At 36.0% G+C, this 24181-nt stretch overlaps 1 protein-coding gene across 2 annotated transcripts in view; it reads right to left on the bottom strand.

The window, feature by feature from the left end:
* Positions 1 to 24181, bottom strand: part of LPIN2 (lipin 2) — a 41110-nt gene that overhangs the window by 15679 nt on the left and 1250 nt on the right. The window contains exons 1-5 of one of the 2 annotated variants that reach the window (XM_057364902.1): positions 16411 to 16775; positions 11247 to 11447; positions 8759 to 8854; positions 5130 to 5428; positions 1060 to 1167 (exon numbers count right to left, since the gene is read on the bottom strand). In XM_057364902.1, coding sequence (XP_057220885.1) covers positions 1060 to 1167; positions 5130 to 5428; positions 8759 to 8854; positions 11247 to 11447; positions 16411 to 16497 — 791 coding nt within the window. In that variant the 5' untranslated portion in view covers positions 16498 to 16775. Of the gene's footprint in view, positions 1 to 1059; positions 1168 to 5129; positions 5429 to 8758; positions 8855 to 11246; positions 11448 to 16410; positions 16776 to 24181 lie in introns of those variants that run through there. The other variant, XM_057364904.1, reaches the window with a different exon arrangement.

The raw sequence follows: 24181 nt of genomic DNA, 5'->3' as shown, positions 1-24181 counted from the left end.
TGGTGTGTACATTCTGACTCCACTGAGGCCACAACCCTGCAAACACCTGAGGCAGAGCGATCATACACTTCAAAAAACATTGGCTGAATGTTCTCTGCTCTATCCTGCACCACCATCTGTTGATACAGAAGAACAGGTACCTGTGCACTGAGCAGGTAACAAGCAACAATGGCCATCAGAGAAGGCTGATCAGTAATCCTCACTGACCCTGTGAATGKATCTGCCATGAGGCAGATTCCTCCATCAAACTGAAAAGCAGCAGAACTAGACACTTGCCAAAGAGCTCAGATGAATCAAGACACTACTTAGCATGCTATGTGAGACATATATGCCTTCTCCTGTATATTCAAGGTTCAGAGGAAGTACGAAATTTACCTCAAATACTACCACATATGCACAGAGTGCTTTCTTATGCATGGAGACATTGAAGTTACAATGGTGAAATCCAAAGTGTGAGCCTTGAAAAATCTACAAACTGAATGCAAGAGGAATCTAATAGCAAGAAACTGAAGAATGTACTTGAATGCWCAAACAGAAGTGCCCTGGTCACAGTGAAAACTGACTGGCAAAGTGTATTATGCCATTTTTAAGTATCCACAGTCAACTGATGCTGATTTTGGTATCTCTGGACAACCAAAGATACTTGAACACCAGCAAATCCTCTGTTCTGAGTGGGATATGATTCAAGTTTAGGATCTCGCTTTACCTTGAGAATTTGGATTACTTCACACTGTAAAATGTACCTTACATACTGAACACTTCTGCTTTCTGACAGATCAATTAYTGCTCATRCAAGGGTGAATCATAGGGAACATACTCATTTTCCATACCCTTCTCACCCCAAGGGAATCTTATTAACTGTATTTCCTCCCTTTAACAGAGAAATAATACATTGCGTAAAGTTCCCAAAGTTTCAAATTAGTACAAATGCTGCATTTGGTATCACAAAAGTTAGGCAAACTTGATAGTTTCACAGACCAAGGGGAAAATTAACAAGGCATTGTATTTTTTTTTTATAATTACTCAGCATTATACAAATGATATTAAAAAATGACTTACTTCTCCAGAGGGGACCAGTCTCCATCAGATAAGGGGTAATGGTCCTTCGAATGATACATCAAAGATTCTTTTTGCTCTTCACCCTTTGGTGATGAATTTGAGGATCCTCTGCGGAAACACATAAGATACCAAGTCATCTATAAGAAATCTGCATTACTAATTCAGCAAAAAATTACACAGATGTTATTAAAAATCTAAGAACAAAAGTAGGGAGTGTATAATCTAAAGGATTTGCTGTTTGCAAGACACCTTTATGTAATTTAAAATTAATTTAAAACTATTATTCATAGTTGAAAATACTGCAAACTTAATAATCTACTACTCCTGCAAGTTAATACTGAAGAAATCCCAACAGCATAAATTATTCTACTCTACATGAGTAACAGTAAGTGATATTACTCTACACAGACAGATAATATTACCAAAACATAAAGATGAACATACATTTTTACACATAAACTTTACTGTGTGAATCTTACAATCACAGGAAAAGTTAAACTTGAAAGGGTAGTTTTGACAATGTATATTTGACAAATTAAGACAGTATAAAACCAGGGGTAGGTACTAGCAAGAGCTTACATTAACATCCACTACAACAAGGAGATAAAATACTGTACTTTTCTGAACAGTGGGGCTTAGTTTGCACTGGGGAGTCTACTCAGTATCTAAGACCCAAACCCAATCTACAGTGAGGCTCACTGAATAGCAATTCATCATATTTTACACATAAATACCTTTTAAATATTACCACCATAAGTACTTCAGATCGTTTTACAGCTTTCTGAATTTAATTGAATAAATACCTATTCGCAGGATACAACTATCTTGGTTTTGAGTTTAGATCAAGGGCATCATGGCTATACAGTGGATAAGAATCAAGGAAGACAGGCTTTTGAGTGCAAAATGCACTACAATTTGAGTGCAAAATGCACTAGAAATTATTTTAAGTCATTATTATGAAAGAAAAAACTATCATTCCAGTGTACAGTTGCACTGGATTTGCTTCGCAAGGCTGATGCTCATTTCTCTTATGGATGGTGAAAATATTTTGCTACTTTCAGATATGTAAGTATTTAGAATTTACATGCTTACTCAATTAGACATTACGCAGTTACAGTGATCTACCTCATTTGCACAAGTCTTTCATTTGGAAGACAGTCTAGTTAATGTAAATACTGAACTCTTAAAAATGTCTTTGTAGCTCCAGYTCTTATTCCGTAGTAGTAATCTTAGGAAACCTGATGATGCAGCCTGACTTAAGATGAAAACTGCAGAGAATTTACATCCTCTGTATCCATAAACCAAGTCAARTGTGACAGAAATATGCTTCATACTATCTCTGTAGGCAGTTTAAAAGTATTTCCAAAAGAGGAAAAACATATGATTGAACAACCAAGTAAATACAAAAAAMTTATTAGAGAGGTCCTCAGTATTTTCACTTCAGTGGGGAGGAAGGCAAGATGACACATGGGTGGTACTGAACACATTTTATTCACTGAAACTGGCAATAAAAAGGGGTCCTACAAAGGATTCAAAAAAATCAAATTTAACCAATAAATGGATAAACCCAAAAGTTAAAAATCCAAACTCAGTCAAAAAGTATTGAAAATATGAGGGGAAAATCAGTATACATAAACTTGTAGTGTCAGGCTGCACAATCAAGTCTAAGCTATTCATTGTGCAACATTTATAAATAGTACTGCCACTTCTCATCCTTATCTACTTTACATATAGTCTAAATAAATATGTAAGATTTCAGAGAGAGACAGCCCCTTCAACAGCCTTAGCACTGAAGAAAGAATGCCTTCTATATCTGAGTTGCACATACTGTACAATCTCAGTCTTCTGGTATTATTTTTTGTAAGTCCAGCACTACTAACATATCTAAATMATAGCTGGAAAAGACAAAGGACATATTTTGAGAAAAGCTGATAAACACTTGGTAATAGATTTTCACAAGAAACAGGAAACATCTTGTTTTCTGCTTTATAAGAAAAGAAAGATAAAACATTACAAACTGCCACCTGTAACTGAATTTTTGACCTTCCTGTTAAAATATTAGCCTCCCTTTTCCTTTCCTAGTTTCACTTTGAAATCTGAAGCTATGTCTAGTAACAGTTAGGTTTCGAATTTCTTATCTTTCTCCTTTTCAAAGCTACACATTTGTAAAAAAAAAAAAAAAACCTAAAAAACCACCACCAACAACAAAATTTAAAAAAAAAAAACCCACACCAACCAAAACAGCACAATCTCAAACAAAACAAACTTATTGATATCTCCTTGCATACCCACAGGGTTTGAAAAGAAAATGTATGAACACTTTTTCACAACCATATCTTTAGCTGGGAAGAAAACAMGTGCATGCCTATTGCTCAGTAGCCCACTACAATGAGAGTGTATTTTCTCCACTAACAGACACAGAGACACAAACTTACTGGCTTTAGGCCTTGATTACTAAAATGTTTTTTGGTTTTTTTTTTTTCACTCCTGCATTTACTTACTATTCACAGGGAAACAGCATTCTTTTACAAAATCTTCTTTCCACTTTATGAAACTAMCTGCATTTCTACTGCTATTTCTGCTTATACGTGTTAAAAAAAAAGTTTACAAATAAACAGCCTCGCCAATCTTTCATTCTAAAGGGAACAAAAAATAAAATCAGAGCWAACTTGACAAAAACACCATGGTTTGYTCAGCTATRACTAAACATTTGACATTTCAGTCAAACACACCGTTTTTTATTCATCTTAGTCAAAGTAAGATAATTGCTAGAAWAGCAATTTGAACCTAAACRCTGGATGAAAACAGCCATTATTAGTGTGACATTCCTAAATTCTTCATACATKTTTAATGATAYATTAAATAAAGAATAAACAATTCATGGGTTATATTTTCTCTCTTTCTGCCCTTGAAGGCTATTTTTATGTTTGGTGGTTTCCCTATGACAAGCCAATTGTTTACTTAATAATTGCACACTGAAGACTGAGCAAAGGTCTTCCTTTTCTTTAACTGAAAAAATGATAAAAATCTCAAACCAAACAAAATGCCAACTCCCAAACTTAAACACAGCAGTGAATACCTAAATGACAATTCATTGACATAAATGTGACACTAACAAAACAAGGCAAATGAAATAAGAAAGCCAGACATTCTAAAAACACTTTAAAATCCAGATTTTGTTTGYTGTGTTTTACTGGTCACAGATATGATAACAGATGCATGTTTTTCGGTTGCAGTAACCTTTTCGGCTGGTACTTACTAAATCTGTGACTTCTTTGAACAGTCTGAAAAAACTGAAGGAGTTTTTTTCAGTTATATTTTATTCTCTTACACCAAAAGCAGACCTGACCTTGAATTTATTCAGACAGTATTATATTTAAGAACAATGCTTTCCAGTTTAACACCTAGCTTTCTTTGAAAACTAGGTGCTGATKAGTAGGCTTTTCCTAGATTTTAAGCATTTATATGTTTGATAGCTTTCACCTATTATCCTAATCTTTCCTGTTATCCTATAGACTTCTTCAGCTTATTAGTGCTACCACTTCAGCACAAGCTCCATTTTACAAAGAGTTTATCCACAAAATACAGAATTGATTTTTTTTCTCCTTTTTTTTCCTCCTCTTCACACACATAAAAAGAATTTTATATGGAAGGGACTTTCCTTTATGTAGTTAYCAGCTACCAAAATAAACTTGAGGTTACAGAGAAGCCAAATTCAGATGTGGTGTACTACAGGCATTCCACACTGCAGTCTATGTAAAGGTTACCAAACACACCAGAAGACCACACTGCTTCATCAAATTACACTGAAAGTTTCTCASTCACACAACAGATCATAACRAYACTTCCTCACCTGAATGGCCTTAATGGTATCTCAAGTTCATAAAAAAATGGCCCAACTTTAAGGCCAATCTGTGAAGATTTGGAAGATACCAGTTTGGACTTTTGTTTGTTTGTTCAAGGAAAGGCATAGGCAGAGCCTACCAAAACTTGGGCAATACTCRCATAGAGGAAATRAAMAAGTCAYCTTTAAGATGTTCAGTGATAACAGCAATGACCTAAGAGCTCACCTTAGGGGCTGTACACTTTTCTCATCATCTGAGCTTATTTCCATTTCGAAAATCTCTTCAGTACCMGCAGAAGAGATCTGATCTTCCTTCCTGCTATCTTGTTTATATTTCTTTCTTCTTCTTTTYTTCTTTTTCACAGAACCTGGGGTAAATACAGTCTCTGTTTCTGCAGAGTGTGGAATTTCTGAGTTTGCACATGTCCTCTCATTTTCACCTGATTTCAAATGATTGTCRTTATCTTTAAAAAACTGATCTTCGGTGGGTATTGGAGATGTTGCCAAATAAGCAGGAACTTTTTCCTAAGGAAAAAAAAAAAAAGAAAAAGCTATTTTTTTCCAATTTGTTTTGTGCACACGATAGCTTTTAGCTACAGATTATTCCCTGTACCTATATTTAGGCAYAATGCCATACAGCAGCCTAGTGGTATGAAGCTGATACCCAAAAAGCAACCAAGTTCACTGGAGTGATTACAAGAAATKCTGAAAAATGCATGTTAGTATTCTTACCATTTCAGACACAAACAACTGATWTTGCCAGCAAAGCAAATACCCAGTCAGTGGAATGTTTTTGAAGTCATCTGCTCTGAGCATGCCAGTTCCATGTTTATGAAATGTGTTAATAAAACAAGGCTAATTAAATCCACTGCTGTTTATTTTGAAACAGATTCATGGGAAGGTATAGGTTGAAAGAGACATCTGGACACCATCTGGTCCAATCTTAAGTAGAAAGCAGGGMCTCGGGTTAGGTTATCCAGGGCTTTGACAAGCCAAAGTTTGAGTATTTCTARTGAGGGAGTCACTTCTCTAGGCCACTATTCCTGTTGCATTGTTTTTCCAGAAAAGGATTTTCCTTATATCTAACTGAAWTTTTCCCTTGTGCTCTGTACCCCATCTCATCACTAGTCAGCCATATAAAAAGAGTGCCTCTGTTCTAYACCTACCTTGTGGGTACTGCAAAACTGTGCTTAGATCCCCCTGAATCCTCTCTAGGCTCAACAGAACAGGTTCCAGCAACTTTTCTTTCGATTCCTCTAAGCCCTCTACCAAGTCTCTCCAATTTTCCACATCTCTCCTGAACGGGGGAGACCAGAACTGTGTTCCAGATTTGATCTAACACACACCAGGCTGAGTAGGACCACCCCACATCCCTCCATCTGCTGGCTGCGCTGCTGCTGATACATTTGCCTTCCCTGCTGGAACACATTTGCCTTCCCTGCTGCAGGGCACTCTGCTGGACAGATGATGAAAAGATGCATTTTCTCCAGTCAGATCCCAGCCTGCACTGCTGTGTGAGATCCTTCCAGCCCACGTGTGAGACTGCACGTGTATCTTGGTTAAACCTTGTGTCAATCTCGTTGGTCCAGTCTCCCAGCCTGCCAAGCTGGCTGTTTSTGGTGGCTTTTTTTCTGACCTGTCTACCTCTCCTCTCAGTTCAGTGCTACCCACAAAATCGGTGAGGGTGCTTCCAGTCATGTCAATACATTATTTATGTAAAGTATCTTCCAAAAGACCAAGTCACTATAATTCACTCACCTTAAAACCAGCATAGAATTAACCAACCCTCAACTAATTATAGTCCACTGCCCTCTGAAGAAAAAGCTTTAGCTATGGGCTGCCTGAGGTTTATTTACATCATAACAAGAAAGTGAAGACATTGACACCTAGTCTGACAGAAACACACTATGAAGGGACAAAGACAAGGTGGAACAAAAAGCAGAAGAGAATGGAATTTGCAGAGTGAAGAGAAAAAGTTATTGAGCTCAATTTCATGGTAGAGAATAGAAGTAATTACAAGATAYGTTACTGGACTCTTGGGCAGAAGATTAGTCAGGAACACTGATGAGACACAGCCAGAGCACTGATATTACTTTCGATGTGTTCAAAGTCTTATTTGCTATTTAATACTAAATTCAATTTTTTCACTGCATTAAGAGTTAGAGAACGAATTTCGTTCCAATGGTAGAGTGAAGTAGAGAAAGGAAAACAAAATACAGCCTTATATAACATTGATGACACATAGATTTTGCATTGTGAAAAGCCTTGAAATAAAATGCTAGCACATAAATTGAAGTTCATATTCTACACAATTAGTGATAAATAATTAAGAATAACTAACTAAATMCATAAAACACTCAGGAAAAGTTAAAAGAAAACTAGCTGAAAAATTGTCCTGATTTACATGGATTGAGGTGAGTGGTATTACTTCTGAATGTCAAGATGTGAAAAATGCAAAGACTGATCCCTTAAAGGATCTTTCTCAATCCCCCCAAAGGAAACAAAAATCGTTRAGAGATTTATGATTTATGCCTTAAGCATAGCTTCAACAGGCAAACAAAGACGCTGATCAGCTGCAGGAAAAAAATGTGTAAAAATAATTCAGTTTTGCTTTGCAGCAAGCTATAAATCTATATTTTCAKCATGAACTACCAGCTTTCAAGAACACATTATACACAGATAAAGCATTCTTGTTATAAATCAAAATGTACTATGCAAGTGYAACAACTCCTTTAAAACATTGTACTGGGGACAAAGGCAGTGGTTATTACCCTGGCTTTGTGAAAGTCATAAGACTGATCAGTTCCCATCAATGTCTGACACAGCCTAGATCTATAAAAAAAACTGCTTTCAGTTTTTGTTTTAATCATGGTGCATGCTGAAACTGAACTCAACCTTCCTTTAGCTTWGGTGTTATGAACCYSTACCCCAARTTATTATTTGGGGTATTAACACCTATTTKCTCCTTCAATTTTAAACTSYACATAGGTCCTTTCAATACAAGAGCTCCTTCTGACCCGTACAGTAAACAAGAAGCACCCTAAACTAAAAACTGGATCAATTTMATTGCCTTGAAAGACTGATTCTTAGTAAAAAGAGGAAATYAACATTATCTTTTACTTCACTGAGACAATTTTTCTTCTCTCTTCTGACTATTTTCATTAAAACTTTTGGAACCWTGTATTTAGAACTACGTTCCTTCAGACTTGCCAAAAAATGCCAGCAGACTCAAAAGTAATCAAAAGCAATGCTCAGGACTGACCAATACTGTGATTAAATAGCTCCCATATCCTTAGAAAAATGGAGCAAAAATGAACCATTATTCCTGTTTTTCAGAGGCTTATTACTTTCCAGTTGCAAGAGACTCTTGGGAAATAAATTTCCAAGTCAAAGAAGTTACTGTTACCTGTTGAAAGTTTAATAAAAAAAATTATGAAAAACTGGGCTAAAATTTGTAAGAYAGCTTAAAAATATGCCCCCAAAACAGACTACCTCTATGAGGAGAGGAACAAGCTATGAGAATGTAAGGCAAAAATTATAGTAAGACACCACCATCAGTATAATTTCAATCAACAAGGAGCTAACTAAAACAAAATAAAAAATTCAACACAGCTTTGAAAAAATGCTCTAATTAATAAAAAAATTAGTTACTTTATTATTCCTAAAAATAATAGTGCAGCAAAATTGCACTAAATATCAAGCATCTTGGGTACATATGAAAGTGATGCTAAGATTCAGTCACAGAAAATCTAGCTTCCACAGAAGGGAATATACTGACAACACTGTATTAAGCATTTTTAACACATTACTCTGTTAATACTATATTGTAGCCATCAAGAAGCACAAAGCCCTTACATTTTCCTCCTCGGTTTCTTGTACAAAGAAAGCTTCTCCATTGTCACCCAGTTTCATATGAAGATCAACAGCATCGCCATTAATTTCTATATCAATCTGTGGAAAGAGAAAATTTATTGTAAATATTTCATCATGGGGAAAGCACTGACCTCATGGCCCACTTAGAGCTCAGAAAAAAGGTTTTTCRTTCTATAATTGGGTCTCTCTCTCCTCTCTCATACAAGTCTGTCCTAATGATCTTTAATTTGTTTGCCTGCAAAATACCTCTCATGCTCCTGGCAGAGAGCCTAACACCTACAAGAAAAGTAAGAAAAAAAAAGTATAAAGACTGAATCTTGTTCAAACAATTATTGATCCAGTCTCTATTTCACAGAAGAATGAATGAGACTGTTTGTATGTTTAAATCTCAATCTAAATTGGGGCCAGGTATGAATCTGAATCCTAAATACCAAAAGTTCCACCTGGGAGCCTCCTGGAGGCAGGCTTTGTCTGAAAGTGGTACAAAACTTGCCACAATTATTTCTGCAACTCAAGTTAGTGTTCCAGATTTTCCTGCTCATGTGTTTATAGGGGTATGACAGGACCACAACCCATCTGCAACCACAGATTTTTTTCTCAGAGAATACTACTTTTATTATGCTAAAAAGATACTTTTTAGCTARGAAAACACAGCCATAGGAGATGATAAATTGGGTAAATAACCAAACATGTAGGGGAACTATACTCCAATCCTTAAGATAATCAGTTTTCTTTTTCCTCACAATAAATGACTGATTTTGACCTGAAAATTGTATTTATTTCCTTTCTGTTTATTCTTAAAATATTTTCTTGTATTTCCAATTCAGCAACATGGATTCAAAAACCATCACCTTTTCTTTATGATGGTTTAGACATACAAACATCTCTAATTTTAGTACCTACAACTCACACTGGTTTCTGAAGACTTCAGTAACTTCATACAGCTGAAGTTGAAATACAGATGCTTTATGTTCCCACACATCTTGGGACAACCAATTGATCTTGGCCTCATGACATGTCAGAGAAAAATGTATCCACAATGCTGTAACAAACACTCTACTGACTTTTGAGAGAACTGTATAAACAGTAACTCCCAGGACAGACAAAATAACGAGCAGCAGTCATCCGCAGAAGCAAAAGCTGAGAATTATRCTGATAGCCTAGTACAACAGGTACCAAGAGTAAATGTTTACACTATTCACCAGCTTTTTAGAGGTACCCAGAAGCTGAAAACCTTTCAAATTTTGTTCAGCTGCTCAGAAGTGTAATTAAAGACTTTTAAAAAACTCATGCTTCAGACCACTCCTGTTGTAAGTGTACCTCACTTGCCTAGACATCAGAAAAAGTACAGCTCTACCACCTCCCTTGTACCCTGTTGAACACTAATGTGTCACAAAACTGTTAAGGTAAATCAATTCTTTGTCATCAACGAGCTTGTTAAAATAAACACTAAGGAGTGGGAAATCAAACAAAAAATAAACTAAACACCAAGCCTGCTACTCGCCTGTTTTACCATSACAAGCATCCAGCTTTAATGCATGCAACTCTCAGTACTGATCTTTAACAAAAAAAYTGCCCTGACCTAACTGCTCTTTTAGTTTCACTTTAGTCTCTTTTTTACAACCAAAATATAAAGATAGGGGTAGTTTCCTGCAATAACCATTAACTCCTTAAAACGCAGAATACAATCCTGAGGGTTCCTGTCCCGTTTAAATCAATCCATCTTTTGGCAGCACACCCACACGCCAGACACAGTATTCCTTACTGACAGTAAAGACCCCCCACAGCAGGTCCATTTTCCAGCCAACACAATCCAACTCACTCTTTTGGCATGATTAACAAAGCCTGTGGGAAAGGGATGGCAGGACAATCTGCTCSAGCAGCACCACCACCTCAGAATGGCTGGACAGGATATTGTACCAGGTTCTCTTTCAAACACACCCACACAGGAATGAAGCTTTGGTCTCAGTTTTTATTTGCTTGGATATTAATAACTGTATTTTCTACTGCAAAACACCCTTGAACACAGCTAAAAGGAGCAATATTTATAATAGGTCACCAACACTTAACATATGCTCTGTTTGTCCTTCAGACATTCCAAAAACAGTTGCTTACAACATCAAGGATCAGTTAAACAGCATTAAGCATTTGTTTCYCAGCATACTTGGATAAGTAAACAAATAGCCCCATGTAAACATTTTAGAACTGTGAAGTCTATATACTTGTATTAGTCTTTTAGGATAGCTCCAGAGCTGTCAAACCTTTTCTTTCACAGTATTTTTGCAGAGTCCTTAGATTAACACAAGTTTTGTTTTGCATTCCAAAGCTACCACTTTGTACAGTGTTCAAGAGCAACTGCTCTGGACTAAACCTGCCTGCTAACTGGGAAGGGGAGCTGGGGAAGGAAAGAAGAAGGGAAAGGGATACACTGGTACTCAGAACTTTACATTGACCCACTTTCTGAACTTACCACTTTTTCTTTAGAGCGCAGTACACCAAGCTTCCCAAATCGGACATGGAAAGGAGAACACTGGTATGTCCCATCCTGCTGCCGGACCACAATGACATCGATGCATCCCGAAAGGGTTGCCTGATTAATGCCTTTGTACAGCTCCTTCACAGTAACCAGGACTTGYCCTGCAAGTTGCCCTACGTAGTTCATAGTCTGAGACTAAGGGAGAGAAAGAAAGACATAAAATGACTAAGTAAATTTAAAACACATGAAAGGTTTTTTAAAATTAATTTTATAAAACATATAAATAGGTGTGCAATGTCATTTATCAATTACTCTGACCATTGTAACAAGCTTTACATAAATGTCTTCAAGAGTCAACAGAATATTGAGGCAATCCTTCTATTACTAAAAGTCTCCAGAGTTATAAAACMTACTCTTAATGCTTTATCAACTTGAATCTGAGACTAATTAAATATGTTAAAGAAAATTTTCAAGAATGTAATTTCTAGACCTCAAAGCCTAGATTTAAGTGACRCTTAATAACTCAGATAAGCTAAAAAAAAAATTAATTCTCTGGAGAACAGCCTATTTAATGTGACTGATCCTCTACTGAAAATGGAGATAACTGTACATAAGGATGCAAAAAAAMCCCTTAGAAGTCAGGAAAACCTATGTAGAGCATACTGCATGCAACTCTTCCTTTACAGCTCTGTATTTCAAAAATGGCTAAGTCATCTTAAGCGAAATTATCAAAGTATGTAATGGGAGAAAAACACACGTYAAGATCATTATGCTATAGTCAAACAGGATAAAGAAGAGCACAGAATGACTTACTGAAAATTCTGTCTAATCCATTAAAAATACTTCAGTAAATGATTGAATTCTGAAATGACTGCAAGTCTTTCAGACTAAGAACACAATGTAAACTATGACTGCCAAAAAGAAATGAAAATCCAAAGCTTTCTCAGAACATCTGAGCTTTAAGAGAAAGACAAGAGAAAACTGTGAAAATGTTCTGATAGAAACTTAAGTGCAACCCTTCCTCATTCTGCCATCTCCTACCTCCCAACCCGAAGTCTGCTAAAGTTCATTTATAAAACCAAGCAACTGCAGCCTCGGAAGTTACGCATATTTGGGAAAACAAAGAATCACTGACAACAAGCAAAAAACCCAACACTGAACCCATAAAAGAGCCTAAATTCTTTTTTTAAAAAGTAATARATCTATTTTGGGATATTATTTCTAGGAAAAAATCTGCAGTGATTTTTTTTAAATTTGCATTTCTATTTTTATTAGTCACTGAACAAGGTTTAGGATTTTTCTTAATATCCCTAAACAAAATTGTACTCSTTTACAAGAGTTCTCCCTACTGGTATTGCTTCCATTGTCTAGAAAATTAATCARTTATTTCTCTTTTGAGCCTCCAAAGTCTTCCTTACAGTAACTCAGGGAATCTCTCACTCAAAAGGGAGCTACTTTTGTGGCATCTATATACTCACATAATTGTAAACACGCAAAAAATCTTAAACTACTTTCATACTTAGAGCAAATATRGAAACATTTTTCTTCATCCCAGCTTTCCCATATCTTACCGACATTTACAGAAACAAATTCCTTCCTCTTCACAAGATTTACAAAGAAARGTGGGGGGTTTCCACTGTCTTGAAACTATCCAGAGAGTTACTATGCTAGGTAACATACTAGAGAACCTTTTTTCCTGTAGCCTCTGTACAATATGGTGATGAAGACAAAAAGAACAGACTGTCACTGAGTGAGTAATGAGATCAGGAGGATGAACTCCCTATCAACATTAGTCATTGGCTCAATTTCATCTCTAAGTAGCTTCGTGTACTACTATAAAACYGACTGCTGACATTGAAGTAATAGCTCACTCTTGCTAAAGAGGGAAGGTCTCACTTCAACCTTTCCTCATCTGACCCTCTTAAAGAGCTGATTTGAGCTCACTGACACAGCTGGCAAAAGTCTACCATTTTTTGTTGTTGTTAGTAAGATTAGCTCGCTAAGCAGAACATGACAAACACCTGAGTCATGAGGCACTGAGCAGCACCAGACAGCTTGGGGAAAAAAAAAAAAAAAAGACAGGGAACTGAAGATCTTCCTTTTGACAAGTGAGATATTTGCTGCATCTCACTGAACTGTAATTCAAGACAGAGAGGTTACAATATCTCTGCTTTCYTGTTGAAGCAAGTAGTCTTTCCCTAATAATACAGTCATATTTCAAATCAATTTCATGAAAAAAACCATCTTTAATGTATAATCATTTTCATTCATGGCTCTACCTTGGCTACTTTCAAGAGCAGTCTATGGTATCAGCTTAGAAAGAAAAGCTGATTTTGTGTCACCAAGGAGACTGCATTTGTTAAAARAAATGTTTGACACTATTGGAGGTASAAGTCTTTAATAGGGTCTCCATTCCATATATTTCATTTCAGTGAACAGGACTTGAGAAGTAGGCATTAGCAAGGAATTCCCTATGATTTAAGTAGCGACTTCTTAAAAGATCAGAATTTCACACCTTCTGCTAAGAACTGAGTTCAGATGAGAAATAATCTAGTTTTTCTCACATACGTGCTAACTTGACCACAGAAATTCACCACACAACCCACACAAGWCCAAAGCATTCACCCATTTCACATACAGTCTTGTTTTCCTGTAGCAAGAATACCCTGTAGCTATGTTATCTCTTCTACAGGTATCAGTTACATTTCAGCAGCTCACAGCACAGCCACTTTTATGAAGCGACATAAACTGAATAACCTCTTACATTTGAAAGYTGATAGCTGTTTCACTCTTAAATGAGAAAAAGTTGTAAACTTTTGTACCTACTGAGCATTAAAAACACTGCTTATAAGGAAAGCAGCTTTTTATGATCCAAGTCTTAATGCAAATGTTGTTTGGTACACTGCAAGTAAACCAAACTAGATAAAGGTAATAAACTAAAGCAACATTATTACCTACCAGGCTGCAGTTCAGCTTTCCACATAATGGTTCACTATGCAAGATAAGCATGTTATATAAGATGGATCAAACTGTAGCAAGAAAATGATCAAATAGAAATGAAGTGCCACTATATACCTAAGAAAYATGTCATTTTATCTCAAATGTCAGTAGAACCCCTGATGGGAGATTTTAAAATTTGGGCCCTAGGATTTGGTTTGGGATTAGCTTCAGTTCTGTTTGTTTTCTTTGAATGTYATTGTATATTGTTGGAAAACTACAGTGAGAAAGGAACAGTGTAAAATGTTATTGTGTTAATTYGTGCAAATGCAAGAGAAATATCTTGATCACAGAATAACCATTAAAACAAAGTATTTCCTTGATAACACTCTTTATTTCAAGCTTAGTAAGCATTACTTAAATGTCATTGCCTTGAAAGCAGAGAGCAGTATGCCTTCATAACCTCCTGTAAGAACCTAAAAAACATGTTGATTTCCATTCTTGAAATTCAAGACAAAAGCCTGATGGAAAAGCCAAGCTAAGAAAGGGCAATGCAGTGATCCTTCACAATACTGTTTAGCTTTTAAGTTTTATTTCCTTTGATATCCAGAATCTATACATTGCCCGATGTAGTGAAATTCCGGAACRCTGCATAAAAACTCAGGTTAATGCAGCTCACTACTACTTACTCTTCTAAGACAGCAAATCAAAAGGCTATGAATACCTGAGGTATCAGAGCGCAAACACTTTTTTGTGACTTCTGAGGCTTCAGAGAGACTGATTTTTGAATATTTATGCAACACTACCTACTCTGCAAAACTTCTTACAGCTGAATATATTAATAATGCTAAGCTAAGTGCAACTGTAATTGAAATGGGAAAAAGAACCTGTCATATCATGAAAATAATTGTTTYTCTGGCAAGAAGCCATTGCACTGCCAAAAGCAGAAACTGAAACTGCTTTGGTTTTTTAACTTTCTTCTTCTGAGAGAGCACTAAAATAAAAACAAACCAAGAAAATATCTACTTCAGCTGTTCAATAACTAAAAMCAAAATTCTGTGCCTCCACCTATAAAGTACTCAAATCAGTTCAACTAAAATTAACCCTGAATAGGCTGTTTGACTTCCTCATGTTACAGCAATGGCTCTCAGCAATAATGATTAAACAGAACTCCACCTCAAGAGTATCTAATATGCTCGACATGACAAACAAACAGATTTTCAAAACTCATTAACGGGAAATGCTTACATTAGCATTACCTGAGCAGGAGATTTTGTGGGTAGGAATTATATCTCTGTACCATTAACAAAGATATTATTTTGGCTGCCACTAGACCAACATGTTCTCTTTAACTTTTTTTTTTATTCAGTAATATCCATATACAGGTGCAAGATACAACCAAAAGTCCGTCCACAATAAGTGTTTTCTGTGCATGTAGAGTACCRCTTTACTAATGGTAAATTGCAGCCTTTTTGTTCTTAAAGCCAACATCTTTTATACAAGTGCACCCAAAAGAACATGACTACTAGAAGTACCGAGTTCAACAAGAGAAAGAGCACAAGTTAGTCAAAGCTATCCGATTGCTCTAGAGAGCTACCCTCTCTAGAGGGCATGAATTCYAACAAACACTGCAAGAAAAGAGTTACCTAAATGTAAATCTTAGCTTACAGGAGAGTAGATATTCATACATCCCATTTATTTTGAGATACATTTAGAGGATTAAAATAGTCTAATGCCACATGATGCAAACAGCAAAGAYGTTGTATTTGTTTCAAGAGATTAGGCAGAACAAAATAAAAACACATAGAGCAGTGGTTTACCTCAAAGTAATTTTTCCTGCATTTGCATACATACAAATTTATGAGGCAGRAGCTTTCCTTAAGCAGAGAAAACCTTTAGTAAGTGTTTYACTAGTTTCTATTTTGTACCCTGAAAAGACTGTGAGGAAAAATGACCCATCAAACATGACCACTGTAGCATCAGGTYTACTTAACAAAAACATCTTTGTTCCCAAGTAAAGATTCTAATTGGGGGTTAGGATTGCTCCTAGTACTGCACAGAGCAGTTATGGAACAAAAATGGAAAACACAAAGTAAGTCTGTTAAATGCCTAATTAAAGTCTTCCACATACTATTAAATATAGGCAGACAATTTTTATATATTTTAACTGTGTTATAGGAAATTATAYACCTATACTTAGCAATAAGTTTGTCAAACTCACCAAGATTCCAGAAGGAACCTTTTCAAGAGCAGCACCATTACTTCTATTTGAGTCATCTTCAAGAACATCCTTTTCTGAGTTATGCATCTCAGAAAAAAGAAAACTAACTTTCCACTATACAGGTAAATRCAAAAATTATAACCAGAACAGAATGTTGTAGCAGCATTTCTTTTCKTCTCTTCTCATAGARGCAGAAGAACTATGTAAATCTTCTGGTCTCTTAGAGGAAACTGCTTGGTATACATTCCCACGCAGAATTATGAGTAAAAAGGAAGTGCTTCTTTAAGAAAGCTCAACAGAAACTCYCTCACCAATAGGCTTTGCTTGAAATGTCACAGCCCCCTTGCGGGCTCCGAGATAAGTAATAACATGGGCAGACTTTGCCATATGTTTGCACTGATAGGTGATGATCTTGGYTTGCATCACATCACGTGACTTCAGCTGAAGCTCCCACGAAAACAGGGATTTAGTTAATGATTCTTAAGCAAAGTCTACATTAGCTCACTTGGAGACTTTTCACCCACTGTTGTAACTCCACCACTGGCAGGAGCACTCAAAGTCCTGGCTCAGCCTAAGCCAAGACTGCCTGCTGACACTCCATGTGCTGCTCCTCTGGTGACGGCGTCACCAGGGCCACAGTCATGTTTGATACAGCACATTTGACAACATTTCAGGGTCTGGTATTTGCTGACTGTTTTCCCTCCTTCTTGAAATTACATAATAACAGTAAAGAGGCAACTGACCTGCTGTGAAGTTTATACTAAACCAAACAAAACCAATGCACACCATCACATACCATTTTCCTGTGGAAAATCACTTGCTTCCAAGTATAATTTAAGTGGGTGGGCAAAACATACAAGCTTTTTAGATAACTTTCTCCATGATCCAGAATAAGAATTAATTTTTGATCTAATAAATTTTGAAATGTCATTACTTAACTAAATAATATAGTGGATAGGTGAAATAACTGAGGAAGAATAGTAGCATAAGGAAACAATTCTGTCCAGAACATGAGAGACATTCTCTGAGGACCATCAATATTCCCACAAAATAGACAAATTCCCATTACTCTAAACCCGTGCATCTCCTTCCCATCCTCAAGGGGTTACTGTATGCCTGCTCAGAAGACTGTGAAGGATTGCTTCTTGAATTACAAGCTTAAAAAAAAAAAAAAAAAATCTATCTAGGACCCTACTACTATTCCTCCTCTAAGTTTTGTAAGTACATGTATTAGACTTTGATGCAAGGACAGTGAACCACATTATAGGATGCAGCCAAATGGCCTGTAGGTTTCCAAAATAATTAATGAACTACATTCAAGGCCAAAACTGAATCAGTGCCAATGACAAACTCTCAAATTGAGTGTTGGGATTGCTATAATTGCAGTAACGTTGTAAGAAGCTGCTACTATCTCTGAACCGTTTTCTACAYATTGAATAAGTTCATATTTCATGTGGCTCTTCAAAGAAAAAACTACTGTTTTTTTAAGCAAACATGACAAGTATTTTCATAGAATATTAAGAATTACTGGACACACTCAATCCCCCCTGCCTGTTCGTCATTCCTTTATCCTGTATGTTCCATTAGAATACATAATAAAACACAGTTATGAGCAAAATGGAAGTGAAATTCATAAGCCAGTGCTTCTTTTCAAACACTTGACTCAGTTTTATGTTGATTTTTTTTCATGATATTCATGCTATTTCAATATCATTCAGTATTTCAGATCAACATTATTTTCTTCCAAGTTTCTAAAGGTCTTCTAGAAAATAGCCTTTCTAGAATACAGAWAAAACTGTGRTCACTACAGCAAGGTAAGATTTAGATAGGTTATAAGTTCTGATCATTTAGCAAGCCCTCTTGTCTTCTATTTCTCAGTATTACATATAAATCCTGCTGGATAAGTTTAAGCACATTATTTACTTACAATTTGCACAGGAAAATTAGCTTTCATTTTGAAAAGCAAATACCTCAAATTTGGAAGTCTTAGAAGCAATGTTTTCTATGCAATTGTAATGAAGCTCTTTGGAGGAGGTAGATTTTCCTGTGGTTTAGTCTCAGAAAGCACATATAAAGTTTTTTCACTCAAGAGTCACACAAGTTAATAATGCTGACAAGGATCATTCACCATGCTATGTTCTTTCTTTGATCTGCTCTTTGTGGATCTACACATTTTATCCTGTTGCTCATTAGTCAAAATCCCTGATGGGAAGTATGATTCCATTTTTAAAATGCAGTTTTCTGCAGCAATCTTCATAATATATTCAATTGCATTTCATTTAGTTTTACAGTGTTTCAGAGATGCAGTATTATTTTCACCTATGCAATGAAAAATTCAGGACTGATTAGGAATTAAACATGCAGAGGGATTTAGCACATTTAGAACTTGATTTTTCTGATTGTCCCTCCTTTATTTACCTCTTTGCATATTCAAAATATTGCTTCAATAGACCACATTTGTAGTTGCAATCAGATTTCTTTTTAATGACCATCTGGGATATGTAAAAGTCTGATTGCCTGTAAAAATGACATTTAAGTGATTACTGGATTGTACTGTATAGGAACCATAGAACAAATGCCACCAGAAAGCAGCTACAGCACATTTTCCCAGCTTTCATCAGAGCATACCATTCTGTGTTCTGGAAGAAAGGAAGCAGACATCCTATAGACATGAGCTTCTACCAGCATGCTACCCCAATTCACTCACAGATCAGAAAAAAYATGCCAAGACAAATGAATGGGCCAAATCCTTCTCTAAATAACATACCCTAGTAGATATGGCAAGTACGGGACAACCCCTGTTGATGTTCCAGTTGTCTCCCTCACTCTCTCTTGTCAAACGTAACTTTATTTACTATCAACCAAGAACTAAACACCACAGCTCCCAATGTCAGGATGGAGTGAAACCATTCTTAGTCTCACACCCAATCCTGACACTGGAAAAGGTCCTTTCTCCACATGGCTCAACTCCAACTCCAAAATTCCAACACTTCTTTATTTTCATGCACTTTTGCACTTTGCTTATTGGGTGCAAAAAAAAAGTGGAGGAGCTGTCAATTCTCCTAAAAACTAAAAAAATCAGGCTGGGGCTGAAAACACTTTTCTGTGCCCAAATTCATGGTCCCAGTCCTGGTCTGAAGCATCCACTTGCTGAGACTGGATATAAAGCTCTCCACATTCCAGACTGTCCTAAAACACATTGAGTACAACATCTCTGATACTTTTAAGTACAAAATTCCATTTGTTCTCTATATGAACTTTTAAACCTAATTCAAAGGTTATTTGCTAGMAAAATAAACTTTGACATGACTAAAAGAAGACACATTAAATGAAGATAATCTGCCTCAGATCACTTCTGAAAGAGACTTAAGAATTTTTCTAGAAGAAAACAGCTAGAGTTTTTCCTCTAGTAGAGTGGAAAAATACCATCAGGTGTCACTTCTTATTAAAAAAAATAATATACTTGCTACGATTTTCCATATAAAAGCTGAAGGTAGCTAAAATATAACTTGGAATGAAATTTTTCATTTAGCAAATTATATGCAACTAAAAATAAAATTCTATTCAAMAATACTGAAAAATACTAACAGGCAGCATTACCTGCTTTTACCTGCAATTCCCAGCTGCCCATAAAATAARAATAATTCAAAAGCCATATCACAAGTAATAGCAGTAGGTACAAGAATCCAAGCAATTAATAGATGTTAGAGAAACACTAGTGATACAGAAGTAACCTATTGTTCACTAAACTGGTGGTTAAAAAAGAATAAAACCAAATCAGTTTTCCATCTATGATGCAACATGATAAATRCAATGAATGCCTTCAAGATCTCATGTCACGTGGAATCAAGAGCCATTCAAATAAAAATATTTTCCAGTGCAACTTAAGTACGTTTTTATCACCAGGGAAAAAAATAGCAAGAAAGGAAATCCACAGTTTATTTGGAATTGGTGCTTTAGTAACTGTGTCAACAGTTATATCTGTATCATCTAATATGAATTATATGATTTCAGTGTTATAATATCTGTCCTTGTACTAATTTGAGCATTTTCTTTTTAAGTTACCCTTTTATCTGTTTACAAAGGAACATCAGTGAGGACAAAGAATACTTTTAGTCCATAAATTGAGTTTYACTGGTAAAATGATCAGTTCAATCAAAAACTTAGGTTACACACACATAAAATGTTCCTATGCACATGAAGACCTTAACTTCTTTCAAGTCACTGAAACAAGTAACTGGTTAATCCAAAAGTGCAGTCCTTTGGAATCTGTGGCGGAATATCCCACACCACCACCTGCCACACTTGATGTATGCATTTCCAGCGACACAGACGCTGGAAGGTCACATCATCYTTGGCTGAACTTATTTCCAGACACATAACACAGAAACCAATGTTTCTTAATAGRAATTCTATCAATCTCATTTTTGCATAAGATAAGAGAAAGCAGATGAAGCTTTTCCKGTATGTTTCTAGAATTTCCTTAATAAGCAATCCAGCAATCCCTTATCTTTGTTTTCTCCTTTTAACAATGTTTCTTTCCAGGTGCAGATCTGCCCCAGGCGTATTTAAATTTTCTAGCAACCTCCCAGGGTTTAGAAGTCAACAGAAAGAACACAGCCATGTGTGCATGCATGAAATCTATCCTGATCTACTWGTGCTAAATAATTTGGTTACATTTATACATGAATATAAGATTTGACACTAGTACAAACCTTCAGGCTGACAAGAACAGAAATAATACTTATTCTGAGAAATGCATATATGTAATACCTAAAAAGCTCTAAATATTCATGAACACACATCAAAATAAAGTAATATCCCTAAATTTAATTTGCACATTGGATTGGCTGTATTATTAAGAMATTRGGTAAAAATGCTAGTCTTACAGAAATCCTACATGGAGATGTATATTTACATGAGATGTTGGGAAGAGAAAAATGAGATACAGCTGAGCAAAGCGGCACATGCTCAGTCTTTCAGCAAACCCAATCCACCTGTATTATTGAGTTGCAATGACCACAGAGGCCACACCTGTCTGAGGGATCTGTTCGCCCCTACTGCACAGCAGCAACTCTGCACATCTATACAGGAGTTGACACACCTGTGAAGTGGCCTCACAGATTTCTTGTTTGTGTTAACAGGCACATTTTTTTCCTTCAGGTAATGAATGGCTTTAAGTCACCACTAAGTACTTTTCTTCTTTAAATCGCTGTATTTCAGTTCACATAACAAACCAAATTCTAGTTAGCTGAGTCAGAGTCAATTACTTCTATTTCTAATGGAATCTCAGCTACAATTCATTATTGGAAGCACTTATTTGAATGAATTTTGAAAAGAATCCTTTACACATTTCCTTTAAAAGGCTTTTCTTAACCATCAATTCAGAAGTCTATTTCCTGAGGAGACAGTCATGCAATCTAAAAAAAGACAAGTAAACCTAGAGACACAGCCTAAGACCAGCTTAGCTGACTTCAGCGACATACACAAACAGAAATATGTCACCTAGTTCACTGCAGACTTTTCTAGTATTATTTTGTGTATTTACATTTCTGGTATTGAACTTAAGCACTTCGGATAAAGAAATGGGCCAGTTCATCATAACACCATCATAATAATCTCATCTGTTCACTCAGTGCACATAGAAGCAATGAGGAAGTGTCCCTTTGTCTTGGGAGAATAAGTGACTCGGGACAACTTCTGACAGTTAATGTCAAATTATGTTAGTGTAAAGGTGAAAGGAAACTGCTAAAAATAAAATATTTAGCTAAGAAGGGGAAGCTAGCATCCTTTATTTAGTAATCCCCTTGCAATAAATTTTCTAGCAATAAAAATACAAGAAAAAAAGCTAAAATAAGTGTGCTTAAGCTTTGTCCTCATGCAGAAAGGCAATCTGATTTGACTTAGTATGACAGTTTCATATTAAATCAGTCTGCCTGCCCAAACTGAAATGCAARCACTAATGTAACAAGCAAGATGAGAGAGCAGCTAGCCAGAGGAAACTCATTTTGAAGTGCCACATTCTTTGCAAAAGCAGCAATATTTTTTACTATGCTTAAAGTGGATAATTATACTTAAAATTTAGAAAAACCCTCTGCTTACCWATGTAACAGTGAGATATGTCCAGAAGTGACACCTTTATGTTACTGTAGAACCTTAAATGTAACTTCAACAAAGGTTCATAAAGAAGGTATTCCAGATAGAAAAAACRGTGGGATATAGTATGCTATTATGCTATGTTCTCAGAATGTGCCCAGTATGGGATGAAGGCATCTAATACATACATTTAKCCTTGTATTTGACCACAAACGTATCACCCACTATTTCATATAAGCCTGAAAGCTTTTTTACTGTGGATATCTGTAACATCCAGCAYTGAATCTCACACCAGAAAGTGTCCTTTCTTCCCTTTTCAGAGAGTTACATAAAACATATTGCTAAATCATGATATAAACAATGATCAAAAGTTATTTCATATCTAATCCAAAGTTATTTTACAAAAAAAGAATGCTAGAAAAAAATTATGCTAGAAATTCTAACATAAGCACAGAGGTTCTGSGTTCACACAGAGACCATGAGAAACTGTTTTCCTGTATGCTGYGATCTTGCACTTAAGATGCAAGACTAGAAAGCAAGAAAATTGTGATCCAGATGATTAACCATGTGAGCAATCTTCCAAGAWGTAAGCGAACAAATGCAACTAATTTAACCTCTGGCTTTGACAAAGGTTCCCAATGTGGCTTAGAACGAAACCCTTTCAGCTCTATCCAATCTAGGTTGCAAATTCTCTGAGGCAGAGACCAAGTMATAAAGTATGCAATGCAAAAAAAGGCTGCTCGGGGCCTCAAGGTACATAAGGAGGTGTCAAGGCCCCTAAGTGCAGTTTGGATTTCCCCTTAATTGATCAAGACTTCATACCAGTGGAAGGAAATTCTGGAGGTAAAGAGAAAGGACATAAAATCCATTGCACTGCAAACCTGAAACATTTTATGCAGATGTCTTCCAAGAAAACAATAACAAAGAATTACACTTACTTTTGCAACAACCAAAATATTAAGTACCAAGAATAAGKTCAAACACCATCTCTGTTACAGGCCACTAAAAACTCAAATGTTTTGATATACTTAACTGAAAAGTTATGCTACAAGCTTAAAAATCAATATCATAATTGCTGACAAGAGCTGTTCAGCACTATCCTAGTTAGTCCCACTTGAACTAAGAATAATATCAGATAACACAGCATTTCAGTCAAAGTTCCTGACATCCTGAGATCATTTAGAAACTTTTTAACTTGAACTTATCGGTTTAATAGTCTATTACATAACAGTGATATGTTTTTACGGAGCACATCACTTTACACCACTCAAGCAAAAAGATCTTCCTTGATTTTTGCAAGAGATAGCAAAACTGTTTACATCCCTGTATGTTCTGGGATGCAAAGAAACTATAGTGGGAGCTAGGAGAGAAGGCACAACTGTTGGCCCTGGCTGGAGCTAGCTGCCTAGTAAGTATAAAAAAAAAAACAAAAACAGGTTATGTATCCACGAAATGAGTAACATTCCCACACTTTTAAAACACAAAGAAAAGGCATTTTGTGACTTACGACTTTTCATTACAACCAATGAATACCTGTACATTCTCAAAATGTGTGTAATGCAATAATTTTTTCTATCTTGCCAACATTAAGTGCTCAGTATACAAAATTGTCCCAAGAAATGCTTGCAAAAGTACAAAAAAAACCCCAACCAACCAAAGAAAACTAAAATAGACC

This window comes from Malurus melanocephalus, unplaced genomic scaffold, assembly GCF_030028575.1.
Source record: "Malurus melanocephalus ecotype Western Australia unplaced genomic scaffold, MMel_1.1 scaffold_44, whole genome shotgun sequence".
Taxonomy (NCBI): Eukaryota; Metazoa; Chordata; class Aves; order Passeriformes; family Maluridae; genus Malurus; species Malurus melanocephalus.
Note: the sequence above shows the minus strand (reverse complement) of the source record. Positions and strands in the feature narration are given on the sequence as shown.